General features: G+C 38.1%; 1 protein-coding gene across 6 annotated transcripts in view; it reads right to left on the bottom strand.

The window, feature by feature from the left end:
• KLHL32 (kelch like family member 32) overlaps positions 1-13074 on the bottom strand; it is a 246291-nt gene that overhangs the window by 198447 nt on the left and 34770 nt on the right. For 3 of the 6 annotated variants that reach the window (XM_086707454.1, XM_086707459.1, XM_086707461.1), the window contains exon 2: positions 169-244. The exons of 2 other annotated variants lie outside the window; for them this stretch is intronic. In XM_086707454.1, coding sequence (XP_086563580.1) covers positions 169-191 — 23 coding nt within the window. In that variant the 5' untranslated portion in view covers positions 192-244. Of the gene's footprint in view, positions 1-168; positions 245-7272; positions 7336-13074 lie in introns of all 6 variants that reach the window. One more of the 6 variants, XM_086707456.1, reaches the window with a different exon arrangement.

Genomic DNA, 13074 nt, shown 5'->3' with positions numbered 1-13074 from the left:
CAGTGGTTAACCCATGTGCTATGACACTAAACTCATACACACTCTAACTGGTTTACTTAATTCCTTCAAATATGTCTTGAGCCTTGCTCTGTACTAAGCCCTGGGATGTGCAGGGTAACTATTTCGGGGTTCACTACACCAAGCAAGGAAGCATCCTACAGGCCCAACCTCAGGCAGCGTTCAGACGGCATTCTCCAGCTGGGTTCCTCAGGATCTCAGCCTTAGCAGTTTGTAAGCATTCCAGCTGAATAAAAAGACAAGAAAGAAAAGCACAGTGAGCTAAAGGCAAAAAAAGCACACTCTGGGCCTTCATGATGCGAATGCTTTAGAACCCCATGGAGGCACCTAGGGGAGTTTTATAGTCCAGATTCAACTTTTTGACTGAATGCTCTTTAATAAGAAATGGTCTGGCATGTTTTTTACGTTGTTTTTTTCCCCTCACTGGAATTTCAGAGACTAAGCAGGAAAATGTGTTTAAGAACCAACAATAGCTAAATTAAAGGTTACAGTAAAAATTAAAACATCAGATGGCCAAAGGGAAAAATTAAGATTTAATAAAATAAAGCTACAAAGGTCTACACCACAAATACTAGTTGACTTGTCCTTTATAGCAATTTTACTTTTCTTCCAAACATGAATATTAATGAAATTAAGTTAAAACCAAGTACGTCTTGGCTAAGTATCTACAGAAAGATAATTTTCTATCAAGGAGCAGATTTCTGAAAACTGCTCAAAAAATAACATCTAGAGAGGGTGAAAATTAGTAGGAAATGGAAAACAGATTCTTACAGCAGATTTAGGATTAGCACAACTGGAAATATAAAATAGAATGAAGTTGTCAGGCTTAAAACAGCTCCTTGGCTATATCCTCATTTAATCACCCCCCCTGCCCCCACCACATCGTGAACCTCCTCTCAGACTTTCTCAATCACTCATATAACTCCAAACAGAAAAGTAAATTATTTGAATAGTCTGGGGCCTGGTCCTCATTAGAGGATCTAACTCCCATTTTCTAATATATTCAAGTCGCAAAATTAATTCCAATCTGGATAATCTTAAACAGGCTCCCTTCTGTCCCATTTTTATTTTGAAAAGTGGTAACAGGGTAAAAATATTAAACTGTACCTATTTCTGCTGATTTGTATAAAAAGGGAGCTATGATTTCTAACCTAACTAAAATACAGTATTTGGATATATCATAATTTCTTTAAGTATTCCATTGTTCCTGAACATCAAATTGTTTTGAACATTTTCATACAATTATATTTTTTTATTTCTGGTTTTCTTTAATTATTGAAAATAGGATGTCTAGACTTGCATTTATTTCTAATTTATGTTTTGACAAACCTAAAAATGAGCCTCATTTTCAACTGATCCAGGATTACTGAGCAGGATGGAGGCTCAGAATAATTCAAGGCACGTTGTTTAATTAGCTGAGAGATTTTCCTAGCAACCTATCACTGCTAGTTTCTCTCCAGAATCTAGGTTATAAACTTCAGGCTCTTACAGGCTAATGCAAACACTAACAGAGACGGACACTTCAGCTTTACAATGGCAAAAGAACATTTATTATCACAGAGAAGGGTGGGGGGGAACCTTATCTTTCTGACAGTCTTGTAAATGCTCCCAATAATTAGACACATGGAGAACAAGAATCCTAAAAGTTAAAAGAATCCAAAATTAAAGGACACATTTAACTCGGTATTTTTCAGATTCCAAACACTATTAAAAATCATAAGATAAATTAAAGTCCCTTGCTATTTGGAGACCAACTCACTAAATTGGCTCTCCTCAGAAATTATCTAATTAGAACATGCTATACTCTACAAAGTTTAGTGAAATGGACACCTTTTTAAAGGTGAATTAAAATGAGTCAAAAGATCACCTTTGAAAAGGTTTATTGTTATCTATTATTTACTATTTTTACTATATGTTATTTACTCTTTACTATATATACTTTTATATAATTTGTATCCTTGGTTATAATCTTGGTTTTGTATAAGTAACATTTGTTTTCACATTTTATTAGGTATACTTCATATTTTAAGTTTCCCTTAAATGAAGTGTCTACTTCACTCAGCCAGACCTTCCTCCTCCCACTTCCTTGTATTTTTCCTGTAGCAGGGAGGGATATGGATTTCTTCCTAAGTGAAGGTGCTCACTTCTTCCCACAAGGCCAAAGAGATCCAGGCCAGTCTCCTGCCTTTCCCTTCTTCAGAATCTAGAAATAGATTCATGGCTGGACCACCCTGGCAGGGTCCCAGGAGCAAAACTACAGGAAGAAAGGCTAGAGTTGCTCTCCAGGCATCTAGCTCTCAGAGCTGCTCACACCCCGTTAGGTATACAATCACATAAGCCCTGAGGGTAGTGCTATTTGGCACAGGAAGCATGTGAGGTAGCTCTTTTTCTGTGAATTGAGAGTAATCACATTCAGGGTCTCTTTCAGTAGTGACCATCTGCAGCTTTCTGAGCCCACTGGCACCACAGAACCAGATTATTCTATGAGTTCTAGAATGTACTCATCACAGCCTCATCTCCCACATGCATGATCCCCAAACTATAAAGGTAAAACATCCCCTTCCACAAACTAGTCTTTGTAACCACCTGTGCAAAGAGCGTGAGACTCTGACCTGTCTACTTCTACTTGGGGCAGAATGCTCCTCTCAGCCTTGCCTCACTTTAGAGACCAGCACTCCTGAGGTCTGAGATCTGGTCCCTCGGCTCACCTGTTCCCTAAGCAAGGTCCACACATGTGTCCCCTGAAGTCCTGGGCATCCACTATTTAGCCCAAGATCAAATTAAATCCCTGGGGAACAAGTCCCACTATCAACGCTGTATCTTTAGGATAGAATTCAAATGCAGCTTGCTCAAAAACACCTCCAAAGTTTTGGAGATTTTTTTGAATGATTCATAAAATAAATACTTACTGAGGAACTAGTTTATGTAAGACCAAGAGCTGAGTTCCTAGGATACAACAGCTAATGTAGGAGTTTTTCCTCTCATAGGGCTAACAGTGGACATGGTGGACAGCAAGAGTGGCTTGAGAGTGTTTTAGCCTTCATAATCATCACTGATCTCTTCTCAAAGACATCCTAAGTAAGCACACTGCCCCCAGGCCACAGCAAGCTCTGCTTCACAAACATAGCCTCAAGACCAACTCCTAGCCCTTCCTTTTTAAACAAAAGGCTGCCCTTCAGCCCCATCCTGGCCACTGCCAGGGCCTGTTTAATTCATTCTTTAACCTTAATTGTGATACATGGCATGGGCTCTAAGTAGTTTCCTCATGTAAAAATAGTAACACCTACCTCATTGTGTTGTTGTGAGGATTAAACAAGTCTCAGAAACTATCTGTCCCATGACAGTTAGCTGTTATTATTATTGTTGTTGTTTTATTGTTACTTATGATTGATTATTAACACAGCAGAGAACTTGGCTCATCCTGTGTAATCAGGGAAGGGACTTCCCTGAGGATGGAACATCCAAGTTGATCTCTCAAAGATAATTATTACCTGGGGAGGGGTGGGAAGAAGGGTGGTTGGGAGGTTCCCTGGGCAGAGTCAACAGCCTGTGCAAAGGTCCTAAAAGCAGAAAGAAGCAGGGCCTGTTAGAGGCCAGAGTGCAGACCACACAAGCAGTATTAAGAATACTGGTTTCAGGGCTCCTGGCTGGCTCAGTAGGGGGAGCATGCAACTCTTGATCCTGGGGTCATGAGTTTGAGCCCCACATTGGCCACAGAGATTACTTAAAAAGAGAGAGAGAGAGAGAGAGAGAGAGAGAGAGAATATGAGAATATTGGTCTCTGTCCTAAAATCAGTGGGAGTCCACAGAAGGTTTTAAAGTGAGAGACTTGAATGATGAAATTTGCATTTTAAAAAGATTGCTCTGGCTGTGGTTTGAAGGTTATTGGAAAGGTGCTAGAGTCCCCAAAGGAACAAAAGGGAACTTCCAACTCTTTGGCTCACCCTATAAGAGTAATCACTAGTTCACACAATCAACCTCTCCCTAACATCAAAACCCCTCTGGTTTCCTGTCTGAGGGATCACATCTACTTGCCTTCATCAGCTATCATCCTGAACAACCATGCCAAGTACTTGGCCCCTGGGTCTTATACATGGCTAGCACTAACTCATTGGTTGGCTGACATTGAATTCTCTGTTCAAGTGGGTCTACTCTCCCCTTCAGTGGTTGATAAGTTCAATAGTGGTGTCTAAGGAGAAATCTTAAGTAGAGAGAGACAGACTGAGTGTCAAGTTCCCCATCTCACTCAACCCCAATCAGTCTCCTCACATGTATGAACTTGGTATTTTTGTAGAGTGCATACCTATCCCTGCCCAGCCTCCCACAAGGTTCTGCTGGCAACCAAGCACCTCCCACCACCAGGCCTTAACTGACTGGTCTACGAGTCTGGACCTAATAGCAAGCTAAGCCAACCAGACCCCTTCCCTGGGATTTAGAATTGGAATCACCAGTCTCCAGATCAATTGGACTGCTTACTTACAAATAGAAAACAATACAGGAAATGATGTTGGTGGCTATTTTTATGCTAATCCTATCTCTACTTAAAATTTTGATGTTTTGCTTATCATCAACTTGAAATGTTATATTAAAATATTATTTATTTTGAGAAGATGTGGTATATGTATGCAAAGGAATATTACTCAGCCATAAAAAGAATGAAATCTTGCCATTTGCAATCATGTGGATGGAGGTAGGGAGTATTATGCTAAGTGAAATAAATCAGTCAGAGAAAGACAAATACCATATGATTTCATTCATATGTATTATTTAAGAAACAAAGCAAACCAGCATGGGGAAAAAGAGAGAGAGAGAGAGAGAGAGAGAGAGAGGCAAAACAAGAAACAGACTCTTAACTATAGAGAACAAATCAATGGTTACCACAGGGGAGGTGGGAAGGGGGATGAATTAAATAGGTGATGGGGATTAAGGAGGGCACTTGTGGTAAGCACAAGGTGTTGTATGTAAGTGTTAAATCATTAAATTGTAGACCTGAAACTAATATTACACTATATGTTAATTAACCATAATTTAAATAAAAACTTAAAAAATACAAGTTAATATATGAACCTTTAAGGGTTCTCTGTATGATAGATTGTATTTGATTGAAAGTTGAAAAGTATTAAAGGTCTTACTGAGACCACAATTAAATAATCTTCTAATCTGTATAAATCTTATTTAAATAGGGGCGCCTGGGTGGCGCAGTTGGTTAAGCGTCCGACTTCAGCCAGGTCACGATCTCGCGGTCCGTGAGTTCGAGCCCCGCGTCAGGCTCTGGGCTGATGGCTCAGAGCCTGGAGCCTGTTTCCGATTCTGTGTCTCCCTCTCTCTCTGCCCCTCCCCCATTCATGCTCTGTCTCTCTCTGTCCCCAAAAAAATAAATAAAAGTTGAAAAAAAAATTAAAAAAAAAAAATAAATCTCATTTAAATAAGTGAAAGTAATATGCATGCTGATTTTATAGACTTTAACATTTTTATCTGCTTAACAAAAGCTGAAGCTGAACAGATGATTTATCAGGTAAAGTGATTAAAGAAGGGATCAGTGGAACTGAATAAAATGCTATACAAAATTTAAAATATACATATTATTTACCTTAATCACTGAGTTTTCCAGTGATTTCTCAAATTTTGCACCTTACCTGTCTCAACTTAGCCTCAGCTCTGTTTTCTGCCATGTGGACTGGAAACCAAGAAAGTAATTATGCAGGGAAAAGAAGTAGGCATACAGAGAAAAAGAGGCAAGAGGTGGAAACAGGACATTCTGGATCTTCCATGCACTCCTGCTGTGGGCATACATGAAACAACTTAGATCCTCATAATAAATTCCTTGTTTATTGAAGCCAACTCAACTTAGGTTAAAAGATTCCCAAGAAATTCAAATAGAGTTCCTACATAACATTTTGTTTGGGGGAAAAAAAGGAGGGGACCTTTGTTGCTTTAAAAACACATGGAGACATACCTATTCATTTATTATGAGCTCATCTGAACACTTATCATTTAAATTTTAGCTACTGCTTCTAGGGGAAAATGCACTCCAAGAACTCCCCAAAAAACAGGTTTAGATAACTAATGTACATATTTTTATGGCATTTAATACTGTTTCCTCTACATTCCTTAAAAGGCCAAGCACCTAAAGACTCAGTTTTTTTTCTTCAAGGTTTATTTATTTCTGAGAGAGGAAGAGTGCAAGTGAGGGAGGGGCAGATAGCCAGGGAGAGGGGATCCAAAGCAAGATCCACCCTGTCAGGGCAGAGCCTGATGTGGGGCTCAAACTCACAAACTGTGAGATCGTGACCTGAGTGAGCCAAGCTTAACCTACTAAGCTATACAGTGCCCCCTGAAGACTCAGTTTTAAATGGTTTTCCATACAAATTCATTATATGAGGAGGCAAATGCTATTTATGCCTCTGTCTTAGTGGTCAACCACTAAATGTGTAAAAAAACATTATTTTGGTAAAGAGAGAATTTACTGATGTCACTAGATATCATTTAAAGGCATGAAATATATTTATAAAAATAGTTAAGAAAACGTGTTTAAATTTTAAGTATCTTTTGATCAGCTTCTTGGCTCAGCTAAATGAACTTGGGAAAGAAAGAAGGGATTTTCCCCTGCAGCATAACTACTATAAAAACACAATGCAGATACAGTACTTTCCATTTACAGTGTAAAGATTGGCTGTGATACTTCTCAAAACATGCCATCTCCCCCAAAAGATCAGGAATTTCAGTCTTTGTACTTAAAAATAGACCAAATAAATGTAGCCTGTGAACACAAAATAAATATTTTATAAAATGGAGCCCCACATTCACATATCATGTGCTGCCATGTTACTAAGGGCTAGTCACTTACCTTCTTTAAGTCTCAATTTTTCCATTTTCTAAAAACACAGATAATACCACCTTGTCACAAGGCTTTTATAATGCACGGCACACCTAGTTCAAAGACTGACAAATCATAGGGCCTCAGTAAACCTCAATGCATCTCCCTTTATTATACATACAAATGTGAATCATATAGTGAATTGCTCAGATGACAGGTATGTGGGTGAATTTTTACTTTTGCTTCATTTTTTGCTAATGTAGTTTACATGCTCAGTAAAATTTTTTTTACTTACATGGCACTAAAATTTATTTAATGCCAAAAATGCATATGGCAGCAATCTCTAGCAGAAGCTTACACTCACCTTGGAAATGCAGGAAACATTTCTCAAAACCACAGCAATTCTTTGACATATCAAAATTATTCATTGGCCTTACCCTTAGGAAATGTTCGTTGGTGGAATCCCCTCTTTTACTGGTGAGCTTCTTTTCAAATAAAATCTGCTTGGTACACAAGATTAAAAAGGTTTAACCTTTATAGTTTCACTTTCATTAAAATGTTTCCAGGTTGCCAGAGCTTCACTCAGAATTTTTTTTCTTTTTTTTTTTCTTTTTTTTTTTTTCAACGTTTTTTATTTATTTTGGGGACAGAGCGAGACACAGCATGAACGGGGGAGGGGCAGAGAGAGAGGGAGACACAGAATCGGAAACAGGCTCCAGGCTCCGAGCCATCAGCCCAGAGCCTGACGCGGGGCTCGAACTCACGGACCGCGAGATCGTGACCTGGCTGAAGTCGAACGCTTAACCGACTGCGCCACCCAGGCGCCCCATCATTTTTTTATGTTTATTTATTTTTGAGAAGGAGAGAGAGTGAGAGTTGGGGAGGGGCAGAGAAAGAGGGAAACACAGAACGAAAGCAGCCTCGAGGCTCTGAGCTGTCAGCACAGAGCTTGACGGTGGGGGGCTTGAACTCATGGACCACGAGATCATGACCTAAGCTGAAGTCAGACACTTAACCAACTGAGCCACCCAGGCGCCCCTGCTTAGATTTCTTTTTTAAGTAAACATTGAAAACATAGTATTTACAAAGGAAAAAAAAGTTATTAAACCGTAATAGTGTGAAAGGGGAAAGAAAAGAAAAAAAATAAGTATCTTAGAGGTTACACGCAAAAGAAAGACCAGGAGGATGCCTGGGTTGCTTGGTCAGTTGAATGTCCAACTCTTGATTTCGGCTCAGGTCATGATCTTATGGTTCGTGAGATTGAGCTCCACTTCAGGCTCTGCACTGAAGGTATGCAGCCTGTTTGCAATTCTCTCTCTCCCTCTCTCTCTCTGCCCCTTCCCCACATGCTCACATGTGAGCACACCTATGTTCTCTTTCTCTCAAAATAAATAAACTTTAAAAAAAAGAAAGAAAGACCAGATAGACTAATCTAGGTTCATATAATTAAACATGAGATATGAAAAATTAAGCTATGTTAATTATACCATTTAGGGGTACATGCAAAGAAAGACATACTATATGAACTAATCTAGGTTAATAAAATGAACATAAGATAATTAAATATTAAGCTTCCTTAATTACACTAATAAAATGTAATTAGGATGTGCACCAAACCTACCAATATATAAGAAGAATAAAAAGTTTATTCTTTTTTTATTTTTATTTATTTTTTTTTTAAGTTTATTCATTTTTGAGAGAAAGAGACAGAGCATGAGCAGGGGAGGGTCAGAGAGAGAGAGAGACAGAGACAGACACACAGACAGACAGTATCCAAAGCAGGCTCTAGGCTCCGAGCTGTCAGCACAGAACCCGACATGGGGCTCGAACTCAGAAACCATGAGATCATGACCTGAGCCAAAGTTGGACACTTAACCAATTGAGCCACCCAGGCACCCCAAAACAGTTTATTCTTGCTATTATTGTATATTTGTTTAATAATATTTTAGTATTATGCTTTAGAAATACTTGACAATTTTTTAAAATACTAATTATTTTTGATCTGAGAAATTTATAGTAATTAAAGGGAAGCATCACCAACTCTTAAGCCAGCAGAAGTAAAATGCAAGAGTCTACAGGAACAAAGAATTTATAGGAACAAAGCCAAGAGACTGAAAAATATGTGAATTATAGGTGTAAGTCTTTACCATCAAAAACTAGTTACATTAGATGATTCTTCAGTAAACTGAAAGGCTTGTTAATTTCAAACATCAGATTACATCAATATATATATATTTTTTTAAGTTTATTTATTTACTTTAAGGGGGAAGGGGCAGAGAGAGAATCTCAAGCAGGCTCCGAACTACCAGCTTAGAGCCCGACCCAGGGCTCGATCCCATGAACCATGAGATCATAACCTAAGCTGAAATCAAGAGTCAGACTTTTAACCAATTGAGATACACATGCACCCCCTCAAGTTAATATGTCTTAAAAGGAGGGGTGCCTAGGTGGCTCAGTTGGTTAAGCATCCGACTTTGGCTCAGGTCATGATCCCAGTTTATGAGTTTCAGCCCCACATCTTGCTCTCTCCTGTCAGCGTGGAGCTGACTACGGATCCTCTGTCCATCTCTCTCTCTCTGTCTCTCAGTCACTCTCTCTCTCTCAAAAATAAATAAATAAAACATATATATATATATATATATATATATATATATGAAAAAGGAAATGTTACTTTGAAGCATAAAATAATTAGGATACATGCCAACAGTCCCAATCATTATTTTATTTATGTATTATATATGGTGATAATTTATCTTTAATTCTTATTCCATAAATTGAAATATTTCATATTTCTAATACCAGTAAATTAGTACAGTTTTCATATCAGTACATCACTGTATGGTGTCTAATAAATGATATTAGAAATCCCTTTAGTCTAAAGGCAAACATTTAAGGGTACCCCACTAGCATACTTTCCTATATGGAATATTCATTCCTGAAATTTAACAGGGATGCTTGTGCCCTTTCAGAGAGTAAAGATGACTAAGTTCTCCCTCCAATAAAAAGAAGTGAGATGATCTAACTGTAATAGAAAAGCTCCAATGTATGATTAAAGTACAGTTTACCACCTAAATAGAAATTTAGGTCAACCAAACAAAATTACCCCATTTTTGCAAAACCTTACCATCCTTTTGGTATACAAAAGACTTATTCAGAACATATTCCTGAGATCATAACTTTAAGACCTTTCTATTAAACAACTGGTATGATAATTTATAATTAAAAATAATTTGAAATAGAGACACCTGGGTGGCTCAGTCCATTAAGTGTCCAACTCTTGATTTCGGCTCAGGTTATGATCTCACAGTCTGTGAGATTGAGCCCTATGTCAGCTGTCAGCACAGAACTACTTAGGGTTCTCTTTCTCCCTGTCTCCCTGCCCCTCCCCCATCTCCAAATAAATAAATAAACTTAAAAAAAATAATTCAAGGGTGTCTGGGTGGCTCAGTCGGTTTAGCATCCAACTCTTGGTTTTGGCTCAGATCATGATCTCACAGTTGTGAGATCGAGCCCTGCATCAGGCTCCATGTGGACAGCACAGAATCTGCTTGGGATTCTCTGTTTCCACCCCCCCCCCTTGGCTCCTCCCACAAACACATGCTCTCTCTCTCTTTCTAATAATAAGTAGAAATAAATGAATAATAATTCAAAATAATAACCACTTCACTTGGTAGTCCAGGAGTCAAAAGCTTTCTCTGACTGCTATTATACAAAGAAGTACTTTACATGCATGATCTCATTTAATCCTCACAATAACTTTATGTGGATGATATTATTCTTGTAACTTTACTGACAAGAAATCTGGGGTGTAAGTAACTCACCAAAAGTGACAGGATTGGAGAGGAATTGATAGAGTCAGGGATCAAAACCTAGGCTGTTTGACTCTAAAGCTTGTATTCTTAATTCTGCTGCTCCACCTCCAAACCTTATTAAAAAAAATCATAAAATTACTACTTTTACAGAAATATCTAAAATCAAAATGTATAGATTATATGGAAATTATAGAAGAAATAAAATCAGTAAATTCTTCTTAACAACGTAAGACGTAACTATGTGTATAATGATAAACGAAGTTATAATCCTATGAGAGAGGGGTAAGAGTTAAATATCTTTTGGAGATGGATCTCACCTAAGGTTGCCAAGATACACACCCAGTGTAAGCCGGCCCAGCAGAATAATCCCAGATAAATAGATATTGACGATGGGAGAGAGCAAAGTCTTTAAATTATGGAACACACTGAACCACCCATTGTTTTCAATATGGTGACAGACATGTAACCACATCTCAAATAGTTGGGACAGGAGATCCAATATCCATGAAATCTATGGAAGCACATGCAGCAAAGCTTCCAGGTGTTCTGTACTATTTAACATTTTACATATTTGAAATCATTTAGTATAGTGCTTGGTACAGAGTCAAAGTTAGTTTGACTCTTCTTCCCCACCTCCTGCATGGAAATATCCTGGATGGAGGGCACACTCTACAAAAGTGTAGATAAGAGAATGGCTGGGAGTAAAATTGAACATTTTAGATGACACAGTCAGCCTCAGGTAGAATTGGACAAGATGAGGTTCACAGGACTCCAGAAATGTTCCTGTATTTCATTAAAAAAATAATTATCAGAATGGAGGAAGTATAACTCAAGAGTCACATGAGATTAAAAAAAATAAACCTAGGAATTTGTACAACTATGAAGTGTTGTCATAAGAGCATGAAACAGAAGATAATTCATTAATATTTTCAATATATAAAATATTTACACATCAATAAGAAAAAGACGAATAGCTTCATAGGAAATAAAGGACAAGAGCTTAAACAGGCAAATCACCAGAGTAGAGATATAAAGGAACAGTAAACAAAAATGTTTTCTCTGGTTAGTAACAAAAATGTAAATAAATCAACAGTAAGATGCCATTTCCTTCCAATTGCCTTGGCAAAGAATGATGATGGCTAATGGGAACAAGGAAAATGATGTTTTTATACACACAGGTGAGTGTTTAAATGGGTACTCATTCCAGGGGCCAATCTGTACATATGTATCAAAGGCCTTAAAAATGGGCAAGGCCTTTGATCTAGAAATTCCACATCTAAAAACCCATCCTATGGAAATAATTAGATAAGTGTGCAAAGATATATGCTCAAGGGGGTTCACTGGAGTGTTGTTCATATGAGCAAAAAATGGAAGCAATCTGTATGTTAGGAAATGAATTGAATAGTATATATCCTTCAATGAAGAACCAAGCAGTAATTTAAAATGATAATGTAGAGGGTGCCTGTGTGGCTCAGTCAGTTGAGCACCTGATTCTTGATTTCCATTCAGGTCCCAGGACCCCAGGATCATGGGGTCGGGCTCCAATGAGCATGGAGCCTGCTTCAGACTCTCTCTCTCTCTCTCTCTCTCTCTCTCTCTCTGTCTCTGTCTGTCTCTCTCTCTCCCTCCCTTCCTCCCTCCCTCTGCCCCTCTCACCCCCATTCATGCTTTCTCACTCTAAAAAAATAAAAATAAAATAAAATGATGTGGCAGATACATACTTAAAAAAAATTTTTTTTTTAATGTTTATTTATTCTTGAGAGAGACACAGACAGAGCATGAACAGGGGAAGGACAGAGAGAGAGGAAGGCACAGAATCCGAAGCTGGCTCCAGCACAGAGCCCAATGCAGGGCTTGAACCCATGAACCGCAAGATCATGACCTGAGCCAAAGTCAGATGCTTAAACAGACTGAGCCACCCAGGTGCCCTGATACATACTTATTAACGTGAGAAAATACTTAACATGTTTTAAGAGAAAACCAAGTAATAAATCAATACATACTGTGTTATATAAAACTGCCTTTGTAAAAATACATATTTCAGATATTAATAATGATTACTGTCATGTGCAAGATTTTAAAACTTTTGGTCATCCGTACTTTCTAATGTTCCTACAATAAACACGTACTTTAATGGACGTAATTAAAAACATGGGTAAACAAGAAAAGGAGGTTTCCATTTGTGTCCCCATCCAGTGCTTACCAGACATAATAATTTTAGGCAAGTCAATGTATGCCAAGACACAGCTGCTTCAGATAGAAAATTGGGACAATAATAACTATACCTCTCAGGGCCAGTATGGGAATAAAACCAAAAGCAAAAGCACTATGAAACTGTAAAGTACTTGATAAACACTGGTTGTTATTACCACCAATAAAAGACAACTCATCAAGAGATTAGGGGAAGAAAAACTGATAGACACTCAG

This window comes from Puma concolor, chromosome B2 (assembly GCF_028749965.1).
Source record: "Puma concolor isolate L17-30 chromosome B2, mPumCon1.1.hap2, whole genome shotgun sequence".
NCBI classification, from domain to species: Eukaryota; Metazoa; Chordata; class Mammalia; order Carnivora; family Felidae; genus Puma; species Puma concolor.
Note: the sequence above shows the minus strand (reverse complement) of the source record. Positions and strands in the feature narration are given on the sequence as shown.